The 25,648-nt window shown below is 48.5% G+C and overlaps 1 protein-coding gene and 1 non-coding gene across 3 annotated transcripts; one reads left to right on the top strand and one right to left on the bottom strand.

Moving 5' to 3' along the window:
• Nucleotides 1-3,519: 3,519 nt before the first annotated feature.
• Nucleotides 3,520-3,658, bottom strand: LOC111757352 (small nucleolar RNA SNORA2/SNORA34 family). Its single transcript, XR_002791722.1, has one exon. It is a non-coding gene; the product is annotated as a small nucleolar RNA SNORA2/SNORA34 family (small nucleolar RNA).
• Nucleotides 3,659-9,439: 5,781 nt separating this feature from the next.
• On the top strand, nucleotides 9,440-25,442 carry CUNH2orf92 (chromosome unknown C2orf92 homolog). 2 transcript variants are annotated; one of them, XM_063229912.1, is made up of 9 exons: nucleotides 9,441-9,710; nucleotides 11,343-11,444; nucleotides 12,413-12,484; nucleotides 16,275-16,382; nucleotides 16,957-16,998; nucleotides 22,113-22,154; nucleotides 22,472-22,561; nucleotides 23,671-23,806; nucleotides 25,036-25,442. In XM_063229912.1, the coding sequence occupies exons 1-9, from the start codon at nucleotides 9,707-9,709 to the stop codon at nucleotides 25,163-25,165; spliced, it is 726 nt and encodes a 241-aa protein (XP_063085982.1). In that variant the 5' UTR covers nucleotides 9,441-9,706; the 3' UTR covers nucleotides 25,166-25,442. The 2 variants fall into 2 exon arrangements, with proteins under 2 accessions (XP_063085983.1, XP_063085982.1); XM_063229913.1 differs by lacking the exon at nucleotides 16,957-16,998 and having other exon boundaries at nucleotides 9,440-9,710.
• Nucleotides 25,443-25,648: the final 206 nt, after the last annotated feature.

Here is a 25,648-nt window from a genome sequence, read left to right as displayed (position 1 = left end):
TTATGAGAGGTGAATACTCCCCCATCTGAAAGGGTAAAAGTTAAGAGGGTAGGTAGGTGAGGCTTATCTCTGATATGCATGATGTGGGAGTCTTTAGGAAAGACTGTTGAGAGTCTTGCTGTAAAAAGGATAAGAAATTAGGAACCAAGTTGGATAACAAAACATGACAGCCTGAGAGTTGTGGCTGTGAGGCCTTGGTGAGGTAAAGATGAGTAGGCAAAAGGATGGTTAGATTTAGGGCTCGAGGGGCACCACTTAGCCTGAGTGATGTGAAACCAGGATGGCAGTTTAGCAACTTTGACTGCTGTTGAGGTTGCCAAGAAGATCAGGTTTGGACCACTTCAACTTGGTTGTAGTCCTTGTGATGATTTGCTGTAACAGGACTTTAGTAAATATATCAGCAGTTTTCCTGGTTGTGGGAAAGGCTTTGTTGTTAAAATGTCTAATGCCATCTGATTTTTGGAGGATGGCCTGTTTTATTAATTTTTTTCTTTCTATTTAGGAGAAAGATCAGCTACGGTGTCATTTAACATTAGCAGTTGAATATAGTTATTATGGCTCGGTGGAGGGCAGAGCCAGGCTAGGCAGACAGGCTGGGAAAGGCTCAAGTCTGGCTTCTGCTGCAGTGTTGGTCTTGTTGTTTTGCATCATTTTTTCTGGAAAGGATCTAGTGGTTTAGAGCAAAAGGAATTTATAATTACCTCTTAATTTTAGTTGTTAAACATCTAGGAGATTGATAACAGTACAGTACAATATAGACAGTAAGCTTAGCATAAAACATTAAATGGCTATTAACCATGAGCATTTTAACACTTGAACGCCGAAGAAATTTGTGAAACATTTCTAAGTGTATATCTGGATCTGAAAGAAAACATTTGTCATGGCTGGAACACAAGAAAAATTTTATATTTGAATTTTATATTTGAAAGCATGAATACACCATCAAATCAGCAACAATGAATTGTCTTAGTCATATGAACTTTAGTTGAGGTATCTCATATAAGGCTACAGAGATTATTGAAGGCTTTAATTGATAAACCAGGCTGGTAAAATTACCAGGTGGCCACTTCTCCGTTTATCAGCCAAAGTCTTGTCTATTGTCTTTTTTATCCTGGTTTATTTAACACAAATAAACTTTGATTAAATGGTTTGAGAATGTAAAAAAGGCTGGTGTGGACCAAGAAATAGCACCTCTGAGCTGCTGAGCTGCTGGTCATCTGTGTTTGTGCTGAGAGCAGCGCTTGTGCTTGGGGGTAAGGGCTGGGACAGCGTCTAGGACCGGACGGAACATGGAGGGTGGGCGGAGTGTGCAAGGTCGGGGGCCCAGGGTGGGGGTGGCACATAAGAGTGACGGGTGGAGCGAGCGTCGGGGTGCAGCGTGTGGGGCAGAGCCCGGAATTGGGGCATGGCATAGAGCTGAGGGGGGGTGTGCGATGGGGAGCCAGGACCAGCAAGGAGCCAGGACCTTCAAGCACCGCGTGAAGCCGGGACCCCACCCGGAGCTGTGTTGTGGCGTGAGAACCCAGAGCAGCCCATGTGTACCTCCCAACACTGGATGCACTTCCCCCATCTTGGCAGGGAATGTGGTGTGTGGCAGGGGGAGGGGAAGCAAGGAAGAAAGAAGGGGAAGAAGGACACATTCTCAAAACAAAGGCCTAAAGATAGTTTTTGTAAACTTGTCATCAATGTGAGAAGCTATAAATAGGTATGGTTTTTTGGGGGAACAGGAAGTGGTCCCCAAGATAAAATCTGGTGTGGGGTCTGGCTCACAGGGTCACAGTCAGGTGAGGCAACTGACCATGGTGCCTAACCAGGTTAAATTGTCACCTTTACCTCATAGACAAACGGTAATCTGTAATTTAGTTCCAAAGCTTGTGATAATTGGCTGTCACCAACAACACCAGTGGATTTCCTATGAATCTCAGTAATGACTCTGCCCGTGAGAGCTTAAAAGCTCTACAGGATGTGAGAGCTTTCCAGTGTGGGACCCAGCCCATGGAGAAGGCTCTGCCTTGGGCTGTCTAAGGATGTAAGAGAGTCACCCGAGTCCAGGGAAGGTGGAGAAAACCTGCGTGGGGCCCGGCCCAGCGCCAAATAATCTCTGGAGGTTACTCACCTGTGGTAAATGAATTAGACCAGTGTTGTTTGCAAACCAGCAGTGATAAGTTAGCAGCTCCCGAGTGTTGAGAAGTGAGGAATTAATCCAGGATGCAGTCCAGTTCGTGAATCAGCAGGGGACTTGGAATGGGGATTCCAGAAGTCACTCACGTGCCGATCCGAGTCACAACACCATCTGATAGAATTGGATTCCCGGTCAGGGAACCATATGATAGAATTCTGGCGTGGCTGAAAAGATAAGAAGTATGAAATATAAATGACCTTTATTTTAAGAATACAGGGATAAAGCCCCTGACCCTCTGGGGTCTCCGGGGGCTGGTATTTTCTCTGTTGGACACTTGGAGTGGGGGCATACATGTAGTTTAGGTTTGGGGTGGTGCCTAAGGGGCATTAGTGATGCACAGGTAGCCTATTGGTATTCATTTCATGCCACAGGTAAATTCCTAGGGGTGGGGAAGATAGAGCCCCCTGGTTCCACCTCCAAGGCTTTTCACCAGCAACAGTGTCCCAAATGGGGCAAAATCCTTTCACAGATCAAAACTCTTCTCTGGGTGTTGGTCTTTTCTTCAGTCAGGCCAGTCTGTTGGCTGTCAATTCTGCAGAAAATGTTTTAATCCTTGTGAAATAGAATAGGGGAAACTGTGCTCTATGAGTCACATGAATCTACCAATGTGTTTATGCTGTGTGTGGTGTTATAGGTGGTACCACTGTGTCAGTCAGCTTTCAGTTGCTGTGAGAAAAAACCCGAGGCAACCAGTTTAATAAAAGGAAGTGAGTAGTGCATGCCTGGAATCCCAGCACTCAGGGGACTGATGCAAAAAGATTGCTGTGAGTTCCAGGCCTGCCTGGGTTTCATATTGATGCCCTGTCTCAAAAAAAAAGTGAAGGAAAAGAAAACTTTTTTAAATTTAGTTTTTTTATTTTTATTTTAAAGGGGATAACATTAAATACAACATAATCGAACAAAATACTATATAAGAAAGCAATGTAAGAGATATAAATTTCAAACCTAGACAACCTGAGATCTTTACTGTCTATCATATTGTCTCTTGTTTTCTTCCAAATAGTTGTCCATGTCTTCACATACAGAGAATTCATACAAAACAACATAGTATAAAACAGATCAGAACAGAATAAGGAAGGCGATTTAGGTCTCCAAAACCAGCCAATACGGAAGTCACTAATGGCTGTCTTAGAGTCTGTCATTCTCTCAGAATAGCTGTGCATACTTTCATGCATATTGAAGTTCAACAAAACAAAACAGATGGGGGAGGGGTTGCTTGGTTTCCCGGCACTCCAAGTCCCAGCATGGTGTGGGTCCCAGTAATTGTTGGTGGCTCCTGTCCTGGGCGCCACTGCCTGCCACACTTCACAGCCACTCATGGGGGGGGGATTGCTTCAAGCTGTTTCTTTCTATAGTGAATTGATCATTTCACTGCCCAAGTTCTGAAATGCCCATCAGACCATAGAAAGACATCTCTTTAGGCTCCTGCTTGAAAACAGCAGCATTAGGAAGCTGAAGGCCTTGATTCAGGGCTGGAACAAAATAAAAATAAGAGGAAAGGTTCATTTTGGCTGACAGTTTCAGTGGTTTTAATTCATGATCACAGTTTATCATGGTGGCAAGATGTGGAAGAGGAAGCTGCTCAGCTCATGATGGCCAGGAAGGGAAACAGAGAGACAGGCGGGCTCTTGTAAGTTGGAGAATAGCCTGGGCTACAAAGTGTGCTTGAGGTCAGCCTGAACTGCATAGTGAGACCTTGCTTCAAAAAGAAAAAAAAAAAACCTGTTGAGTCACGCCCCCCATGATGTCACTTCCTTTTATGAGGCCCCACCCCTTAAAGGTTCCATCACCTCCCAATAGCACCCCAGACTGGGAACCAAATCTTCAACCCTTGGGCCTTTGGAGTTCAGATATGAGCTATAGGAACATAAATGCCATTTTATTAGCTTGATATCTTGATTAACGTTAGGGTTTTCCTGGCGTACTCTAGCTACTTCCATCTCACTGACAGTGCTTTGTTGAGTTTTGGTCACCTGAGTCTTAAGTCTGTTAATGTCCTGCTGTCATGCAGGAGGGCATCAGAGAGCCATGGAGAGCGAGTAGAGGGGCAGCTTCAGGGCCACCAACGTCCCTCTCTGCCCTGGTCCACAGACACGGTGCCCCTCCCCCACCTCCTGAGTGTGACCTCACAGACCACGGTTCCACACATTTCTGGGGTTCACGGCTGCCGCTGACCAGCACACAGGCCATGGTGAAGATGAGCGAAATTGTGACCCTCTTGGTCTTTTTGCAGTACTATTGGCTCAGTGCAGAGCACTATCCTCACTCCCAAAACAAAGGTATTCTCAGCCCAGCCCGAGGAACGGGGTCCTGTGGGGACCTGGGTCAGGCAGCAGCTGGAGTCCCCAGCCACAGAGCTGGTGTGGCCAACTCAGGTGACCTCATGTGCTTCCCTTCTACCTCCTGAGTCATCCACTGGGGAGGTAGTGCTCAGTGGAAGAGAGTAACACAAAAGTTTCCCTAGCTCAGAAACTTTGGTAAAATCCAGAGCTTCATGGGAGGACAGTACACATGTACATTACAATTTTTATTATAAAAAGTGTTTGAGGGCTGGTGATATAGCTCAGCAGCACAAGTGCCTGCCTGGGAAGCATGTGTTCAGAAGTTCAACATCAGGCACTTAAAAAAAAAAAGAAAAGAAAAATATTGTAAACCCAAAAATCGAGTTCAGTCATCCAAGTATTGTAATCCTCTTTTTAGCTTTCCTCTCAATCCAAAAAGTTATATTTGTAATCCCATTGAGACGTTATTGGAATACCAGCTGGTCACTTCTAATCAACCATCACCAACGCAACCCACCACGAGAGTAAAAACACCAAGACATATTCCAAGTTAAGGGGACCCAAGCCCATTTCCCGTGAGGACATGTGGACAAAGGCCATGATCCTAAGTCCTCTCCTAGCATTTAGTATCTTGTGAAGAAAAGGGAGGGGTCGCTCAGGGATGAGTGATAGGATGTCGGGGATTGCTGAGTAACTTGAGCTGGCTGGCCAGGTGCAAGGAAGGCATCTCTGTAATTTGCAGAGATAAAGGCATGCAAAAGGATCAATTTACACAACCTGATTAAGGTAGCAGGGGAATTGTTTTGGAGGCTGTTGCTTCGGTTTTTGATATGCAAACTCTTGTGACCTGGGGAGTTATAGCCTCGTATCTTGAGGCTCCTTTCTAGTTGACATCCCCAGAGTATGCTCTGCATTTGGCCAGCTCAATCTTGCAATGTGGAGAGGAAACGGGGCTGTCTGATGGCTAGACTTTGCACACTAACCCCTCGGCTAGCCTTATTTGCAATGCTTAGAGCCAATTGAAGAGAGAAGGAAATACACTAGCCAGCCGTTCACATATCAGTATAAGGAAATGAGTCCCCAAGTAATCAAAGTCACAGCAATTGTTTTGGATCCAAAGGGAGTCACCAGAGTTGTCTCTCACATCTGTGATGGCTGCATGTTAGCGCCTGGGCTGGCCTTGTTTGGCATGCTCAGAGTTTAATTGAAGAAAAAGAAATACCCTTGCCACCTTTTTACATATCAGCATAAGGAAACCAGTCTCCAAATAATCAAAGTCACAGTAATTGTTTTGGATTCAAAGGGAGACACTGGATTGTCTCCTACAGAAAAAGAAAAAATGTCTTTGAGAGTAGCATGCCAGCCTGGACTGTGGAGTGCGATCCCGCGTCTAAATAAAACAAAAACCCACAAAAAGCCAACAGACTTTATAGAGAGACCTTTCCTGTCCTCCTTGTGGTCCAAGAATGTTTATTTTTTAATCTCAAGAGGAAGTTATTGGAATTCTAAGGAGTTAATTCCAATCTATCACTTCCAGTGCAAAGACATTCAGACACATACACAGCTAGGACGTGGTTCACTGGGACAAAGGCCTCGGCCCAGAGCCCCTCCTGGGTTTTATTAGTTATCCATGAAGGGCATGGCTCGGGGATGAGTGACAGACAGTGAGAGTGGCAGGAAATATGTGACTGCCTGGACTACCCTGAGCTGGCTGGGCAGGAGGCCTAAGGTCACCTCTCAGATAAGCAGAGGGCAAGACCTGCAGAGAGCAATCTGCAAACACAGCTGAGGTGGGAGCTGACAATGTGGGGCTGCTGCTTCAGCTCCGATGCACGACTGTGTCTGCTCTGGGCAGTCACAGCCTCCTTCTCGAGGCTCAGTCCCAGGCGACACCTGCCACTGAAGAGTTCTGGCTTGCAGCTGAACCCCAAGGTCACTGCACTGGTACATGTCCTGCTCCGGGAGGGATGGGACCCTTTGTCCAGCCTGTCTACCCTGTATGGACCAGCCGTCTGTGAGTCTCATGTCTGTCATTTGGGTGTCAGGTCACCTGCTATGGTGTCATGGTGCTCATGGGTAAGTCACCTTTCTTCTCTAAGCCATGGCCTCAAAGCACAAGCCACTGATGAAGGTGATGGTGCAGATGCCCAGGGAGGGGATGTAAAGCCCTTCCTGCAGGAGAAGAGGTGAAGTCCTTAATTTAATGAGCTGAGTATTTGTGGGGAGATGAAGCTTCTCTGTGTTTCTGGTGCTGGGGATGAAACGGGGGTCTCCTGCAGGCAGAGCAGCGTCCACCCCTGGCCCAAGCCCGTGATGAAAGATTTAGTCCTAGCTGCATTTGTTTCTCCACAGGTTCAAATCGTACATTTGCCTCAAGTTCAAAGAGTATGGAAAAAGATGTGGCTAAAATATTTGGTAAGTAACCTTCTCCTCTGAAACAGTTAGGCCAGGGGTCCCCAGTCCTGGGGTCACAGACCCTGGTGAATCCTACTGTGAACTGCATTGCAAGGACCTGGGGGTACACATTTCTTATCAGAATCTAGTCGACCCCAATACTCTCCACCTCACCGTGGTCCACTGAAAAACTGTCTTCTTGGATAGTGGTCCCTGGTGACAAAAATGTTGGGGATCTTGACTTTAAGCTGTACCTGAAGAGTCATAGCATTGTGGTTCCCAGACACCTGTTCCTGCTGCTTTGAAGAGAACACTTTGCCTAGGATCAGTTCCTCCAAGTCTCATGTTTCCAAGAAATTAGGCCAAATGGGAAGTTAAATGCTTTGAACCCTGTTCCTCAAAAGGTAGCTGGCCACCCCTGGGGACCTCACTGAGATCAGATCTCCCTCCATACTTTTCTCCCCAAGAGCCTCTGAGGCCGGGGTTGATTTGGACTAACACAAGGGCTGTCAGCCAAAACTCATTGGAGGGGTTTTGAAAGAGCCACCACTGGCCTCCAACTCACTGTGTAGCCTCAAAGTTGTAGTGATCTTCCTGCCTCAGCCTCCCCAGTGCTGGGATTATTGGTGTGGGCCACTGTGCTCAGCTGCATCACCTTTAAAAAAAAAAAAAAAAAAGACCTTTTGGCCTGCTGCAGCCTGGGACTCACTGATCTGTTGCAACTTTTGAGAAAAGCAGCGGTGCTTCCAGCTGATCTGGGCTTAGGCTTATAAGAGAGATGCTTTCAGATACTGTTCCATTCATTTTCCCCCCAAAACCCCTATTAAAGAACAGCCTCCCCAAAGATGGAGGAGATGAAGTGAGTTGCCCGAGTCCTGCTTCAGTAAGCAGCAAAATCAGCATTTGGGTGCAGCCTTCTGGCCACAGAATCATAACTCTCCTTTGAAAAGCTTTCCAGGGCAGGCAGGAAGCTCCTAAGAGAAAGCAGTGATGTTTCTGGGCATCTGCCTTTGATGGGCAAGGTTATCTGGTGCAGTCACGATGATCCAGCCAGGCCTCGGGTCGCTGCAGTCCCCATTCCTGAGCCAAGGTGTTCAGAGCAGTGTCCCTAGGCCAAGGTGGTGTCATGGCTCACTTTGGTAGGGACCGTGTCAGGCACTCCCAGCACAGGACTCATCTGTCCCATTGCGGTGTTAAGGCGTCTTTGTCTGCCTCCCACAGATAACATTCTACAGCAGTTGTCCCCTGAAGAGAAGAATGCCACAGCTCTTAAGAAAGAAAATATAGCAGTGGGGCCAGTGTCAAGGGAAGAGCTGGATGAAAGCAAGTATTTGTGGTTACTGCCCTGCTGCTCGGGTTTCCAGGACCCCAGGACTGTGGTAGGTGGAGGGGGCTGTTGTTAAGCATTCTGTGAAGCAGCTGCCACTGGAGCGGAGATGTGAGCTTGGGAGAGCACTGTGGGAAACCCTCCCCTAACCGGGGCATCTGAGGCCTGCAGCACGGATGTGCCTGTATTTGGGGATGATCCCTGCTGTGCAATGTCAGGCAGGTTCTGCACTCTGGGTGGCACTCAGACAGCAGGAACCTGGTTTGCACATGGGGTTCACTGTCCCTTGCAACAGGAGCTATGAGTAATCACATTTTTTCATTGGTGCTCTATCATTCGCTGCCCACGAGTGACCCTGCCACTGGCCTGGGAGAGCGGAGACTCCCACCTCACCCTCAGCAGCCTCATTCCTGCCTCAGCCTTTGTCAAATATCTGCCCCAACAACAGAGCTGATTTCTCAGTTAGCACTAACCTCGGATGCTGCAGCTGAGCAGCAGGTGACCATGAGTGTGAAAAACAAAAAACAAGACACAAAAAACAAAAACCATGCACATTATTCCCAAATTGTGTAAATAACAGAGAAACTGTTTGCATTCTGAAGAAAATTAGCTGGGCATGGTGTCACGTGCTGGTAATCTCAGCACTTGGGAGGCTGAGGCAGGGGATTGCTGCAAGTTCAAGGCCAGCCTGGACTACATAGTGAGCTCAAGCATAGCCTGAACTGCATAGCAAGACTCTGTGTCAAAAAATAAATAAATAAAAATAAAAAACTAAAACTGGATAATTAGCAGAATGTGGCCCAAGACATGACTATATAAGGTTATCAGTAAAGCAATCTTATAACCATAGACCCTGAGAATGCATTTCATAGGCCACTCGGGTGAGACAAAAATGCATTTTTCAGCTGGGGATTTAGCTCAGTGGTTCAAGTGCTTGCTTGGTAAGTGCAAGGGTGTGAGTTCAATCCCTGGTACAGGAAAAAAAAATGTATTTTTCTCCATAACCTTGATGGCTTGTCCTGTGCCATGTTTCATGGTATCCCCTTGGCTAACACAATATCCTCGACACATTTTTAGCAGAGTGCTTGGAGGGTAAAGTGTATCTGTCCCTGATGCTTCACCGATGTCTTGTTAAGCGAGAACCACGTGTTTGTCAACCTGGATGCTCACACTTGATGTTATTCCTCACATACCACGCAGTCCCTCCACTGATGTTCATGTAGAGTCAAAGCCACTTGTGTTGCCTGTCGGGAAAGCAGGTGACAATGAGCTCTGTCACTGGTTTTGTGCCAGGACCTCAGATAACTGCAGAGGCTTCAAGGAGGCAGGTCACCTGCCCCATGCTCCTCTCCAAATACCTCACTGCAGGGGGCAACCTCAAGAGAAGGAATGGAAAGTTGGTGGAAGACTTAATCGCAGCGAGGGTTTATTTTTCCCACAGGTTATTTCCATCGAAATGGCTTGAGCGATTCTGAACTTGCTTCAGGTTCAAGTAAGCAAGATGAACAGTTGAAGAAAATAATGAGTAAGTATTGCTCTCTGCGTGAAACCTTTAGGCTGGATGTACAGAGTCGTGAGCTTGTCCGGGGTTGTCTCCCAGGTAACCTCTTCCTGTTGCCCGTGGCTAGAATCAGTGTTGGAATCCCGATAAAGTAAGCAAACTATAAAAGACAGACACTTGCAAAGGACCCTGGTTCTCAAACAGGGAATCAGGTGGCGACTGCAGGGTCTCCACCCAGGAGTGTGAGAGTCTCCCATTGAAAGAGACACACCTTCCCAGTCAGCAGCATCTATCTGTGGCATTGGTAGTTTTCAAAGCCTTCTAGTGACTGTCAGCTGTGCCTCACTGATCCACCCAAGATTCTCATTTACCATTTGAAAAAAATCTAAGGTCCAGGTGGAAGATAGGGTAGGAAGCTCCAAAATCTGTCACTTTACTAGCACAGCAGTTGAGCTAGTTAGACCCGCCTGGCCAGCAGCTATTTTGAAACATTGGAGTCTTGGAGTCCCAGGGTGCCCTGGATGAGGAGCTAGCGAACTCCAGCATTTCACACAGGGCTGCTGGGCTCCATCCTCAAGCCCCATGGCAGGTCGCTGTGCAGCTAGCAGCCTGCACTCCTGGTGAAGTTTGCTAGTGTCGGGGTTGGCATTTAACCTGGCCATTGTTTAGAGCACCGTAGACTGAAGACGCTTTCGATTAACTATAATGAGAGACACACCCACACATGTTTTGGGAAATAGATTTTAAGAAAAACCTTTATCAGACTATTGGTTGATTTCAAAGATAACAAAACAGAAACAGTACTCACATACAGTAAGGAATATATGCTTTGTGACAGCAGTTTGAAGAAATCACATATGGGCAGTTCTATCCCGTAGTAAGCAAAAATAAGAAATTCCTAAACAGTGGGAGGATTATATTTCATGAGCTTAATACTTAATACTTAGAATCCCCACCTTAAACAAAATTGCAAACCATAGAAAGAAATAGAAAAAAGGGAGCCTTAGGTCAGCACATCCATGTGGTCCCAGTCCTGTGCCCTGGGAGCCCCATGGCTCCCCCTGGTGCCTGGCAAGAATGTCCCCAGCCACGTACCTACACCCTGAGCCAGGGCCTCCCACGGAGCCCATGGCAGAGGGATGTGTGGTGGCTGTGCTCTGAGGCTCAGCAGGCAAAGCTTAGAAGTGAAAGAGACCTGCAAGCTGTGAAAGGGCAGGAGGAGACCTCAACACGCCTCAAAACCTGCAACCCTGAACCATCAGTAGCAGCATTATAAAACGAAAGATCTTTGTGACCTTTTAAAATGTTTTGCTTTATTTCTACCCTGTCAGCCTTCACCCCATTTTGGGGGGTCATAGTGGGGAGAGTCTTATATGTGGGTCAGAATGACAACAGGAATGGAAAGGAAGGTTATGGCATGAAAATAACATTTGGGGACAGTTGTAGCCATGTGCACGGACAATATTAACTGTAGTCACAATGATCCAGCCAGACCTCGGGTCACTGTAGTGCCCCTCCTAAGCCAAGGTGTTCACAGCGTCCAGAGCCCGAGGTGCTGTCATGGCTCACTGTGTGCAGAGACCGTGTCTGGCACTCAAGGTGCAGGACGCTTCCGTCCCATTGTGGTGTTAACACGCCTTTGTCTGCCTCCCGCAGATGACATCCTACAGCAGATGTCCCCTGAAGAGATGGATGTCATAGCTTCTGAGAAAGCAAGTACAACAGTGGGGACAGTGACAAAGGAAGATCTGCATGAAAGCAAGTATATGTAGTCACTGCCCTGCTGCTCGAGTTTGCCCGGGTCCGGGGACTGCCCCTAAGTGGAGCACCCGAGGTCTGCAGCACGATGTGCCTGTGTTTGGGGGGATCGCTACTGTGCAGTGTCAGGCAGGCTCTGCACTCTGGGTGGCATTCAGAGAGCGGAAACCTGGTTTGCACATGGGGTTCACTGTCCCTTGTGATGTGAACCCTGAGAAGCGTAGACCTTTCCAGCCAACACACTTTGGACTCCCACGTACATGAGGAGGCTTCAGGGAGCCCAAGTGCTAGTGAAAACCCCAGTCAAGGGAGGGTGAGATAACACCCCAAATGACATGTCCTAGGCACACGCAGGACAATGACAGAAAAGAAGAACATTCTTTTCCCCAAAGTGGCTTCATTTTATTGGAAAAAGGTAGCACTTTGGGAATTAAGACAGGTCTTCGATTACAGGTAATAAGGATGCGATTATGTATCAGAAATCTGCCAGCAGAGATAAAACGCCTTGGGAGGCAGAGACATGCGCCCCCTGCTGGTGTTTGGCATGCAGATGTCCAGGTCCTGAGGGTCGTTTCTCCAAGCATTGCCTGGGCCTCTCGCAACAGGCAGTCGGGTGACATCTCTACCTCACCTTCCAAACACACGGTTCTTAGCTGGGCGTGGTCATCCTAGCACCCGGGAGGCGGAGGCAGTGGGATAATTGAGTTTGAGGCCATCCTGGGCCCACAGTGAGCTCAGGGCTGGCTTGGACTACATAGTGAGACCCTGCCTCAAAAAACCAAAACCAGCGAACCAACCGCGCACGCGCGCGCGCGCGCGCACACACACACACACACACACACACACACACACACACACATTATATTAGTGTTTCAATTTAAACATTGAAAGCAAAAATGTAAGAAGATGCGAGCAAGTGTGCACCGAAGATAATCTTTTTTCTCTCTTGTATATGTATTTCACCTAAGAAACCACTGTGTCCTGGAATTCTGAAGAATCAGACTACCTTCTTGACAGGATGGACCGACTCCTGGATGATGGTACATGCAGGTGACACGGTGGACACTGGGGACCGTCCCTCACAGTCAGTCCTTTCTCCTGAGCTCACGGTGAAATGGGAGGCCGAGCCAAGGCTCCAGCAGAGGGAGCTCAGGTTCCACGGTAGAGGAGACTCCGCGGCTGGCCCAGGTCGGGGTGGGGCTTCCGGGGCCCAGTGGGATCTGCTGCTGGGGGATGCGCAGCTCGGCACAGCCAGGCAGGCTGCCACCGCGGGCAGATGGACGCCAGGAAGGAGCAGTGAGAGCTGGCAGCAGCTCTTCCAGGGCACCAGCGGGCGCCTACCCCCGGGGGTGGGGTGAAGCGAAGGAAAAGTGTCCTTCCACAAGTGGCGCCCCCTGCTGACCTGTAGATGGAGAGGCCGGCTGGCTCCACAAACAGGATGACAGGTGGGGCCTGCGGTTTGGCGGTAGAGGCCTGCCTAGCACTGAGGAGGCCCTGCATGTCCTTCCCAGCCGGCAGACAGAGCGAACCCAAACTAACAAAGAAGGCTACAGCTCCACCAAACAGTTCTTCCTTTGCAAAATAAAAAAGGAGGGAAATAGAGGCCAAGGGTTTCCTTTTCCAGGCTGGCAGATGTGTAGTCTTTCCTAGGCTGGAGGGTGTGAATGGATTGATTAAATTCCTGTTCCAGGACCCATCAAGAGTTTCTAAAAAAGCTGAGCACAGTGGCACACACTGTAATCCCAGCACTTAGGAGGCTGAGGCAGGAGGATCACTATGAGTTTGAGACCAACTTGGACTACAAAACGAATTCAAGTCCAGCCTGAACTGCACAGCAAAATCCTGTCTCAAAAAAAAAAAAGTCCTGGCGAAGGCCAGGAATCTGCATATTTTGACACATTCTGCACCTCAGATGATCTTTAGGGATGTGAGTGTATCAGTCGTGTTTACTAGAGAAACATAATACAAAGTGTGCAAATGTGTAAGAATTTACAAGACTGGCTCGCAGTGGCTGCCCACAAAGTTAGATACAGAGGGTCTGCACGGCGAAAACCAAAGGTTGGAGCCCAAGGACTGGAGCTTGCTGCAGTGTCCCGAGGAGTCCACATCAGGAGGCCGAGGGGTCTGAGTGCCCTGAGGCATCTACACCAGAAGCCGAGCTCCGAAGAAATAGAAGCAGGTCCCTCTCTCCTGCTTTCCTCCGACCATCCAAGCCACAGCCACAGCCACAGGGTGAGGAATTGCAGAGCCGGTGCAGTGACACTTCTCTTACTCAAGTTGATACAATCAGTCAACTGTCACAGCGATGGATATTCTCCGGCTCATTGCTAATATGCCGGATTAGTTTCCTGTACATTTCATGCCAGTCAGCGGGGAAAGGCAGCGGGTGTCTCTTGGCACCTGAGCTGGCCAGGAGGCCTTGAGCCAGCTACCCAAGGAGTCAGGCCTGTCTTCCCGCGCTGCACACCTTTCCTGCTTAGCTTCCCTGAACCCTGGCTGCTGATCTCCCCTAAGCTTAGGCCCCGCTTAGGGAGCTGGAGAGTGCAATGGGGCCTTGCGTTCTCGAAGCTGCTTCTCACAACTGAGAAGAGTCAGTCCAGTCAACTGAGAACTGAGGGATAGAAATGTGCTACAGTGGAAGGCACTTAGAAAGTGGCTAGGTTGTGTCTGCATGGAGCTTTGGGAGAACGGAGACACAGTCTACAACCTTTTTTTGTCTTTTTGAGACAGTCTCGCTATGCAGTTCAGGCTGGCTGTGACCTTACTTTGTAGCCCAGGCCAGTCTCAAATTTGCGATGATCCTCCTGCCTCTGCCTCCCAAGTGTTGGGTTTATAGGAGTGGATCACCATGCCTGGCTACATTCTAGAATCCTTAAGGAGCGGGACCTGATTAGGGAAGATTGTCTATCGCTCTTCTCCTCCATTTTAATGCTGTCTACAAAAAAGACAAAGGATGACACAGTGTTAGATGTGGAAACGGGCTGTTCTCCAAAGGCTAGCATGGTAAAGTCATGGTCTCCAGGGTGTGCTGTTGGGAGGATCTGGGACTTTTAAAGGGGCGGGGCCTGGCGGGGAGCTTTGGGTTATTGGGGGTGTGGCTCAGAGAGGATCATGGGACTCCAGCCTCTCCTGCTGCTGCCCAGCTGTGAGACCAGGAGCTGCTTTGTCTCATGCCCCACCCCCACGATGTGCCACTTTGTTGTGATCCCAAAACAAACTGAGCCAGCTGTGAGCCACAGGTCTCCCGGGTTATTAGCGACCCTTCCCAGTTATTGGGGAACCCTGAAGCGAGTTCCAGTCTCCTGCCTGGGTTATGGAGTATGGCAGGAAAGGAAAGAAAGAGTGAGAGAAAAAGTAGACAGGTGCATAGCAGGGATCTGGGACCACTGATTGCTCTTTGGGAACAAAAGGCCTCGGATTTCCAGCTAGGTAGCATCTTCTTAGCCAGTGCAGGGTGAATTCAGGTGCTTTTCCTGAAACAGCACAGAGACTGTGGTAGACTGGGTCACTTTAACATCATATAAGCAACAAGCCAAGAGCAATCTGAACGCCTGGATGCTAATCTCATTGATTGACAGGAAGGTGATTTCTGCAGTCCAAAACTGCCCACAAGGCGGGCAGGCCTAGAAGAGCCTAGAACCTGCTCTATCAATGCACAATTTGTGGTCCCCAACACTGGGCAATTTTTTTTTTCTTTTTGCGGTGCTGATGGTGGAATCCAGGGACCTGCACAGGCTAGGAGAGCACTGTAGCACTGAGCTACGCTTTTAGCCCAAGATTTTCTTTTATGTAGAGAAAATTCATCAAACCACCCCAAAATGCCCCTCCAAATTCACAGAATTCTCCCTCTGGGAGCTGGTAGACTTTAGCTTGGCTCAAACCCATCTGGGGCATGAAATTTTCTTTGTCCTATTTTATCCTTTTTGGGTTCTATGTATTTTTTGAGACAAGATCTTGCTGTGTAGAGCAGGCTGAACTTGCATTCACTGTGTAGCCCAGGATGGCCTTGAACTCCGGGGGTCCTGCTGCCTCAGATCCTCCTGCCTCAGCCTCCTGAATGCTGAGACTACATGAATGTCTCATCACTCCTAGCTCCTCCTCCAATTTTTGAGGGTTTTGCTATGTAGTCTGGGCTGATCTCAAACCCGCAGCGATTCTTCAGCCTCAGCCTCCCTAGCTGAAATTACAGGTGTGGGCCACCACACCCGGCCTGTTCTTGTTCTTTTTGATAGCTCTACTTTCCAACTTCTAAACAGGGTGCCAGGGATACAGCTCAGCAGCACAGCACCTGCCTGACAAGCATAAAGTCATGAGTTCAATTCCTGGCACAAAAAAATAGAAAAATAAAAAATAGTCCAAACAGATCCCTGGGTTCCTACCCACTGCTCTAGTTTGGTCCCTGGAATTTCTCACGACAGCTCTCAGCCCCTCCTCTGGACCATTCCTGTATCCAGGATGGCTCTGCTGGCCCCAGGTGCAGAGGAGTCAAATGCGGCCAAGGGCAGAGCCGGGGTGTGAATGTTTCTTGCGTTCAGTTTGGTCTTTTTACTGAGCCATCCTGTAGCTCCTCTACTGATAAATAATTCAGCGGGGTTCATTTCCTTCTTTGGTCCTTGCAACTTGAGAAACATTTTGGATGATACACTGGGGCTTAGAAATCATTTTCACAAACATCATGCCATCTGTAAGGTGGGTCTCATTATCTCTGTTTATCTGAGAGGCTCTGGGGCTGGCTGGAAGTCCTCCCTAGGGTCCTGTAAGTGAGGCTCTGGACTAGCAGCTGTGGTGTCTCTCAGGGTTTGTAAGACAAGCACGTTCTTCCCACCCCAGACCTACAGAGTCCGAAACACAATGACGAGCCCAGCACTGTGTTTCCGATGAGCCTTTCCCGTGCTTTTGACGCCCCTGATGCTGTAGGGAGAGTGGTCTCAACCATGGGTAAGTTCCCCGGGAAGGTGTTAGATTAGGATAACAAAACAAAACAAAACCCAAAACCAAAACACTGATATCTGCAGTCTGTTTAGACTTTTCTTGAAAATCCTCCATTTCAACTGTAGATAGAGCTCCCTCAACATAAAACAGAATGAACTCCAGGCTGTTGGTCTGCTGTAGATGAGCATGTGTATATGTGGGTTTGAGAGAGCTTTCCTTTGTGGTGACAAAAGGCCCGAGTCAGTCAGCTCACCAAAGGAAAGGTGTACTACGGCTCATAGTTTTGGAGGTTCCAGCATATGATCAGCTGACTCTGTTGTCTTGGTTCCATGACAAAGTAGTTCATTAGCATGGTAGTTAAAGAGTTTTCTGGTGCAATAGAGAAGCGAAAGTCCAAAAAGAATAGATTTATTGAGATGAGGACATGGGATGGAGCACACAACCCATGACAGCTGGGCTGTCTCCTTTGACCAGAATATGAGGGTATGGGACGTATGTAACCTCTGACCATGGGTGGCACTTAGGGTGGGCATTGGTGATGTACAAGGAGCTGATTGGGGTTTTCTTTCTGCACCAACAGGAAGGGGAGTTGCAATTAAGGCTGAGGAAGAAGCAGGAAGTGGTAGGTGGTCCTGCTTTGGCTTTCTGCCACGTTAGAACACCGCCATAACCATACAGTAATTTACTCTAGGGCCAAACTCTTTCATTCTCGTCTTTTTATTGTTAGAAAAGGGCGAAGTCTCTCTCTTACTACTTCCTGCTGAAAGGGGGTGCTGTATTGGGGTCAGGAAGGTTGATGGGATGATGGTTGATGCCGATGCAGAGCTGGTACCAGTGTTCCAGGGAGGACAAGGAATTAGTCATTGGTGAATGCTCACATCCTAGACTGGAAAAAGAAAGAGACAAGACACTATGAGGAGGCAGGCCTATGTCAGAGAAGTAGAAGGAAAGATGTCTGATTTAAATACATTGTTCCATCAGGGCCATGGTGAGGTAGAATCTGAAAAATAAGTGTGAGGTTAAGAGGAATGAAGTTATGAGAGGTGATTATTCCCTAATCTGAAAGGGTAAAAGTTAAAAGTGTAGGTAGGTAGGGCTTGTCTCTGGTCCAGGAGTTGAGCTGGAAAGAATAAGAGGAATGAGAAATATAAGGCCTGATGATTGAATCATATTTGGGAAGTTACAGAGTAGAGTAGTTATATAGTAGGAGGGAAGGGCTGTGGCTGTGTCACTATAGGGGAGATGAGAGCGTAGGCCCACAGGGATCTCATGTTTAACTAAACAGTTGAGGGCAGAGAGAACTAAGATGGTTATAGTAAAAAATTTAACTAATAGAATGTAAGAGATCAGGAACCAAACAGGATAACAAAATATGACCTAGCCTGAAGATTGTGGCTGTGGGACCTTGGTGAGATGAGATGACCTCTCAGGATATTTAGGGTCAGGGGAGTTAGGGTTAGGAGGGCACCTAACCCTAACCCAGGGCTTAGCTGGGGTGACGTGGAACCAGGTTGGCAGTACAGTGACCTTGACCACTGTCGAAGTTCTGAGGAAGACGGGGTAGGGGCCACTCCATTTTAGTTGTAGACCTTGGGATGATTTCTTGTAACAGGACCTTAATATATTAGTGGTCTTCCTGGCTTGGGAAAGGCTTTTATCCATCCTGGAAAAGTACAAGAAAGGTGAGAACATATTTGAGAGTTTTGTGGCAGGGCATATGTGTAAAATCTGCAGTCCTGACCAGCTCAACTCCTGCTGCTATGTGTCCCTGAGGAGAGGTTCTACTGTGGAGATAACAGTGTAAGTTGTTGAGACCTCAGAGTGTTCTGGGTCAGTCTGCATAAGCACAAAGGAATAAAAAAGGCATTTTAAAGGTCTGTGATTGCAAAGTGAGTGGTGGAGGGAGGGATATGAGAAAGCAGGGTGTAAGGGTTGGCACCACTGAGTGGAATGGGATAACAGCACTATTGATTACCCTGTGGTCCTGCACTAGACGATAAGACCCATCAGGCTTGAGTACCGGGAGAATGGGAATATTATAGGGTGAATGGGTAGGTTTACGAAAACCATTGTCTAAAAGGCGCTTAATTATAGGTTTAAGTCCCTATAAGGAAAAATTGAAGGATCCCTAAGATGAACTGAAATAGGCATGGCATGGGTAGCGCGAGTGGGATTGGAAGTATCCCAGACTATGGAATCGACTAGAGAAAAAGGGTGGGGAGAGGGGATGGCTTTGCAGTGCACTGTGAGGGTGTCTGGAGGACAGAGAGCTATGGGGAGGGAGAAGGTGAAGGAGAGTTGTGCTTTTGAAGAAGATCCCTACCTAAAAGGGGTGTGGGGCATGTTGAAATTGTAGGAAGCTGTGGGTAATGAAGAGAGTCTGGAGCCTGCACGGAACAGGCCCTGTCTGCAAAGGCTGCATAGGCTGGCCATCCCACCCACTATAGAGACTAAGGACTTAATATAGTGGCCTGAAAACTCAGGAAGAACACTATACATGGCCTCTACGTCCACAAGCACAGAGAATGTCTTACTTGAGACCTCCAGTGGAACTTGGGGCTCTGAGGACACTTTCATGGGGGGCTGTGGGCCCTGAGCCCCATCAATCTTCAGCAGCAAGTCCAAGCAGATCTGTCAGCGATGAATCTGGTGGTGATGAGATCTCCTATGAGGGCAAGGAGTTAAAGAATAGCTTACCTGCTCCCTGGCTGCTAGAACAGTCACTCTTTTAATGGCTTTTGAGATTGCAGTAGGGGCAAGGCCCCAGAGGAACGCCAGGGTTGGGGCACTCTCTTGCCCAATGTCCTTCTTTGTTGCACTTGAAGCATGGTCCAGGAGGGGCTCAGGCAGCTCTGCCTTGTTTTCCACTTTCCTGTCTTGGGAACCCCAAGTGCCACTGCTAAGAGATCAGATTATTTTCCTTTTAATTTTAAAACACAAAAAGCCATATTAAGAAGGCCTCCCAGTGGGGTTTGAGAATCAAGTTTAGCCTTTTGTCTTGGGATCTGGCTCACAGTGGGAGGTATCTGTCTCCTCCATAGTCACAAGGCATCTGATCCTCTGTGCTGGCTACTTTGAGCCCTAGCCCTATCTGACTGCCTATAATATTTTATTTGACTTGGCTGCCTATACCATTTTTTCTCTGAAGAAGTAACCCAAACTGCCATGAAAGATAATGGGCAGAGACTGATCTGGCTTTTTTAGGCTGAAGGGGGTTGAAGTTGTCCAGTGGCAGTCAGGGATCCTGGGCAGAGCTTTTAAGTAATGGCTCTCAATAGATACCAGGCATTTTTACCTTGGGTAGGTGTACAGCTTTAAGGCTAAAAGGAGACAAAGGCAAAGAATCAATTAAGTATGCAGGAGTCAAATAATAGAATCAATAGGGTATTTATGGATATAAGTGTAGTAATGGCTTCCCATAAGGAGGATAAGGATAAGGTCCAGGAAATTTTAGAAAGTGACATGTCATTCATTTGTCATACACACATTTAGGTTTTACAATTGTATAAGTACCTCCTGTGCTGTTAGGATGTCTAATGCCATCTGATTTTTAGAGGATGGCCTGATTTATTAATTTTATCTTTTTATTTAGGAGAGAGAAAAGCTGTGGTATCATTTAATGCCAGTTGAGTATAGTTAATTATGGCCCCAATATGCATCATATAACCTTTTTCTGCAAAAGATCTGGTGGATCCTAGCAAAAGGAATCCAAAAGGAATTTATAATTATCTCTTAATTTTAGTTGTTGAACATCCCAAAGATTGATAACAGTACAGTGTAGTCGAGGCAGTAAGCTTAACATAGAACATTAAATGGAACTATTATTTTCTATTAACCGTGGGTGTTTTAACATTTGAACACTGAAGCAATTTGTGACATTGGGTTGCTTACTATTTAAGCATCTCTAAGTATAACATATATATTATATAAATTTTTGTTTAAAAATTATTTGACTGATGACCTCATGTTGATTTGATTTGAATCTCTTGGGTGGAGCACAAGAAAAAGGCAGATGTCTGGATCTGAACAAAACATTTGTCATCATAAACAATCCCAATTATATATTTGAAAGCATGAATATACCGTCAGATCAGCAACAATGAATTGTCTTAGTCATATGAACTTTAGTTGAGGTGTCTCCCATAAGGCTATGATTATTGGGGCCTCTGATTAATGAATGAGAGCTGATTAAAGTTGCCAGGTGGCCACTTTCTTATTTATTAATTGAAGTCCTGTCCAATGTCTCCTCTCCCCAAGGGATTTTGTTTATGGCTAATCTGAGCTAGGTCAGAGAGAGAAAAAGGAACATAAATATGAACTAATCTCTTGGAACCAGCCTGTAGATGGCTGCTGCTGGTCCTATGATGAGGGACCACAAGAGGGCGACCATTGACCCTGCCACCCATCCAAGATGGTGGCACACTGTCGCATGGCCCTCCTCCACTTGAGCTGCAGCAAGATGGCTGCTGAGAATCATGTGGTTTGTTGGAATGCTGGAACATGTGAGACCGAGTATGGTGGGCTGGTGAGGAAAATGGCACGGCAGGGTAGGGCGCAAAGAACCATTTGATGGAATAGACGGCTCAGGTGGAGGGGACTAAGAAATTGAAAACTGGAAGAGAAACTAAGGGAAGGACTAGAGGCTGCTGTGGGTGAGGAAGGCGGGGAAGACGGTTCAGGGGGCACAGAAACCTCTGGCTGAGATGGCTGCGGGGTTTGGTCTTGGAGATACAGGGGAAGAGCCGTAAAGACAGGAGCCGCATCATCTAAGGGGAGGGGATGGGGAGAGATCCTGGGGGAGCAGAGCGAGCCAGGAGTATTTGGGCCATCACAGATGACAGAGAGAGAAGGACACGGCCTCAAAGTGAAAAAGGCCTAAGGATGAAGGGTTTCTGCCAGCTTGCCGCCATTGTGACAAAAGCATAAAGGAAAGATCAGCTTTTCGGTTTTCATGGCCTTCTAAAGGCCAAGAGCACCAAGGTTATGAGCCAGGCACCCCAGAGGTGTGCTTTTCCGGGGACAGAAAGTGGTCCCCATGACTGAATTATAAGTGAGCCGAGAGAACAACTTCGCCTCGGGGCTTAAGAGCTGTAGCTCCCTCCAAGGAACGTGGAAGCTGTCCTGGGTCACACCTATCACAAGAGGTCGTCACTAGTTTTGAAAGTGTGACATGGAAAGTCCCAACACCCGAAGAGTATGGGGCGGGTCCCAGGGAACAAAAATAAGAGTCTTGCCTCAGGCTGTGCAGCCTAAGGAGCGTTAAAACTGGTAACCCTGTTCCGGAAGGCAGAATGGATTTTCTGCAGCAAGCTTGCAAATTTTAGGAACAGAAACAGAAACCCTGAGTGGCAGCCCACCTATGATGAGTGAGGAAGGTTGCTGATGCATGCGGATTAGTGGCAGCAAGTAGACAGTCCCGGAGGAATAAAAAGTGGTTCATAGGCAGGGGCGCTCCAACTGGGCGGGAGTTTTAGGAGCTAATGCACTCTGCCATCTGAGTCTTAAGGCACCATTATGAAAGAGTTTTCTGGCACAATAGAGCAGCAAAAGTACAAAAAGAACAGGTTCATTGAGGTTAGGACTTGGGAAGGAGCACAAAGCCCATGGCGGCTGTGCTGTCTCCTTCAACTGGAATATGGGGTGCGGGACATAAGTAACCTTCGAGTGGGGGTGGTGCTTAGGGCAGGCATTGATGGCGCACTAGGAGCTGACTGGGATTTTTTTGTGCACAAACAGGAAGTCAAATTGCAATTAAGGCTAAGGAAGAAGCAGAAAGTGGTAAGTGTTCCTGCTGTGGCCTTCTGCCATGTTAGATCACCGCCATAACGGTACAGTAATTTACTCTAGGGCCAAACTCTATCAGTAGTGTGCAAAACAGTGCCCCACAGCTGGGCAGCAGAGGGAGAGGCTGGGGTCCCATGATCCTCTTTGAGCCACACCCCCAATGACCCAAAGCTCTCCCACCAGGCCCCGCCCCTTAAAGGTCCCAGATCCTCCCAACAGCACCACCCTGGAGACCATGACTTTACCAACTAGCCTTTGGGGAACAGCCCGTTCCACATCTAACACTGTGTCATCGTTTGTCTTTTTTGTAGGCCACATTTTAAAGGAGAAGAGGCATAGAAAATCTTCCCTAATCAAAAAGAATATATCTGCAGGGACATTTCGACAAACTGCCAGTGCAGGTAATCACCCAGATGGCACGAGGGAAGAAGGGTACTCAGGTGCAGGGGGCTTGAGTGTGCCCTTGGCCTTTCATGCTACTTTGAATGGACATCAACACACTTTTAATTCAGCTGCAAGGGTGTGTGGGCTGCAGTTCAAACTCCAGGCATACGACCCCCACAGAGGTGCTACTGTCCTGTTGTTTCTACATGGCCAGGGTCATTCAGCACATAAGCATTGCTGGGCTCGGGGGCACACACCTATGATCCTAGCACTGGGGAGGCTGGGGCAGGAGGATCACATGAGGCCAGCCTGAGCTACAGAGTGAGTTTAAGGCCAGCCTGAACTATACAGTGACACCTTGTCGCAAAACAACCCCTCCCCGCCCAAAATCCAAAACAAACAAGCAAAAAGCGTGGGCCTCACCTTCTGAGGCCTGTCACTGCCACATATAGAAGCTTTCTGGCAGGCAGTAAGGGACTGGAATCAATTACCAATTGGCCCCTGATGCGCCTGGCATCTTCCTTGTTCGATTACCTGAGCTGAGGTCTGCTGGGCACCATGCCCAGTGCAGCCCCTCCGCATAGCCACTCTCTGCCAGAAATGTGCCCCTTTGCATCGCCTGACACAGAGCTCCCCGAGCCGCCTCTCTGCTGCCTCTGCACGTCCCAGAGCTGAAGATTTGGGGACATTCAGTTTCTCCCATGGCCCAGGAAGGCCCCCGTAAGCACTGTCCTCCTGCACCGCAGCTCTGCATGGCATCTCTTCCCGTAACCCACCTCGCACTCGATGTTGTGCCCCACCCCCCTTTCCCAAGTCCTATCTTTTTCACTGAATTACAAGTGGACTTTCAGGAGCCCCAGGGGTCCGGATGCCCACTGGGAGCTCCTCCCCTGAGACCTAGCTAGGGCCGCCTCTATGCCTAAGCCCATGTCCGTGGCCCCTAGAACCACCCTGATTTTCCGGTGCACCCCTTAGAGGGCTCTCGGGGCTCAGCACCATTTCTGACATCATGTGATGCTTCCAGCTGAACGTTTGCTATTTTTTTCACCTGTGCTGGGGCTGGAACCCAGGACTGCCAGTGCAATCTCACCTCTCCCTGTCCCCTCCACCTGTGTCTTCCCCCCAGACCTGCCGTGTGGGCAGCTCCTGCACTTCCTGCAGAGGAACATCATCATCGTGGCCGGCATCCTGGCTGCAATCTTCGGGCTCATGGCGCTGCTGGTGTTCGTGCTGACTTCGTCCATGAGGAGGAGGCAGCCACCGTGAGTCCCTTCTAAGAACTCCTGGTGTTTGAACTGGTGCCACCCCTATGACTTCTGACAGGCCCCTGGAGGAAGGCAGGGGTCCCTATGCCCAGTACTCCCCAAGGGGACACAGGGCCCAGGGAGACCAGGTTTGAGGCGCTACCTCTTTCTGCTTTTCATGAGATGAGGCCTCGCTATGCAATTCAGGCTGGCTTTCAACTCATGTGTAGTCCAGGCTGATCTGGAACTTGCAGTGATTGTCCTGCCTTGGCCTCCTGAGTGCTGGGATTACTGGTGTGCACCACCTCATTCTGATGCACAGCTAGGTTTTGGTGCCCCAGCATGGCCTGTGCCTGTCTCTCCAGGCCAAAGCTACCCCATGCAGAGGGCTACTGAAAGGGCAGAGAATAGAACCTCTGGCTGGAAGATGGGAAAGAGGAACATGGATGCCAAAAGGAAAGGCGAAGCACATGCAAAGTAGCTCCCTACAGGCCCCCGAGGTTTTTGTTTTGTTTTTGAGAAAGTCTCTCTGTGCAGTTCAAGCTAGTCTTGAGCTCACTTTGTAGCCCAGACTGGTCTTGAACTCCCAATGATCCTCCTGCCTCAGCCTCCCCAGTGCTGGAATTGCAGGCATGCACCACCACGCCCGGCTAGGCCCCTGAGGTTTGCCCAGCACCACATTAGGCACTCAGCTTGTCCCCAGAGACAGGGGTGGAGGTGTGTGATGAGTGACAAACTGTCTGTCCCCCAATACCACCCTTCATTGACACTGAGGCTACAATATTTAAACTTTCCTACAAGAGTGGCATGGCTGTCCTTAAATGCCAGAGGCCTAGGAAGAGCCAGCCTGGCTACCATCACCTCCCCTCCAGCTTGAAGCCTTGAATGTGGTAGAGGTCAGAGATGAAGGGTTTAAAAGCTCCTGAAAATGAGCCCTGTCCACTGCACAGGTCAGGTCAGGGCTTGTCTGCTAAACCTGATTCTCCCTCCAGGCCCCCGAGCTTGCAGATGTAGTGGTGGGAGGGCAGCTCCATCCCAGGTTGAGCCCATGCTCATCATGACTACGTAGGGAGTGGGGGGTTTCCCAGTGGCCTGTGCTGCCCAGAGCCGGGAGGGGTTTTGTACACCATGGGCCTTCCTGGTGGGCAGCAGACTGGACCCCTGGAATGCCAGCCCAAATCCCCACAGACAGCGGGAATTCCAAATCTCCTGAGTGCACAGTGTGATTTTTGGTGGTTTTGTTCCAGGCAACCTCCAGCGAACATGACTTACAACATTTTTATATTGGATGAAAAGAGTTGGTGGCAAAAGCCTCAGGAAAGTCTCAGAAAACTTGTAGAAAACCACAAACAGTTGAAGTGCCGCTCCAGTGTGTAAGACAGCGCAAGGAGCTACCCAACCCAGGCTCTGAGGCAGCAACAAGAGGAAATCCTCCCCGACACCTTGGAGAGGCTGACGGGTCTCTGGCTGGGAGAGGTTTTCATCTTCTCTCCCCATCTTGAATGGACCAAGAAAGCGCTTTACCATCCATGTCTGTGGTGACATGGCACTGATGAGCGTGCAAGAGACTTAGGGGCAGTTCCCTAAGACAAACCCGACCGGGGATGATGGTCTTACTCATTTAGTAAAGCACTGATTGATTGATTTAGTCCTGGATGGGAGATGCTCATTGCATACCTGATACGCATCCTGACCAATCAGAATACAAAGGAGGGACCTGAGAGGGAGCCAGGCTCAGGCTGGGCCCCACTGGTCCCAAGATGCAGCGCTGACAGCATCTGTGATGCTTTTCAAATGCTGTGCGGCAGTGTCACCAGGGCAGTGTGTGTCCTGCCTGAGATTTCCAGGCCGGTTATAACG

The sequence above is a fragment of the Cavia porcellus genome, unplaced genomic scaffold (genome assembly GCF_034190915.1).
Source record: "Cavia porcellus strain 051 isolate PalLab524CR breed Dunkin Hartley unplaced genomic scaffold, mCavPor4.1 scaffold_18, whole genome shotgun sequence".
Classification (NCBI taxonomy): Eukaryota; Metazoa; Chordata; class Mammalia; order Rodentia; family Caviidae; genus Cavia; species Cavia porcellus.
Note: the sequence above shows the minus strand (reverse complement) of the source record. Positions and strands in the feature narration are given on the sequence as shown.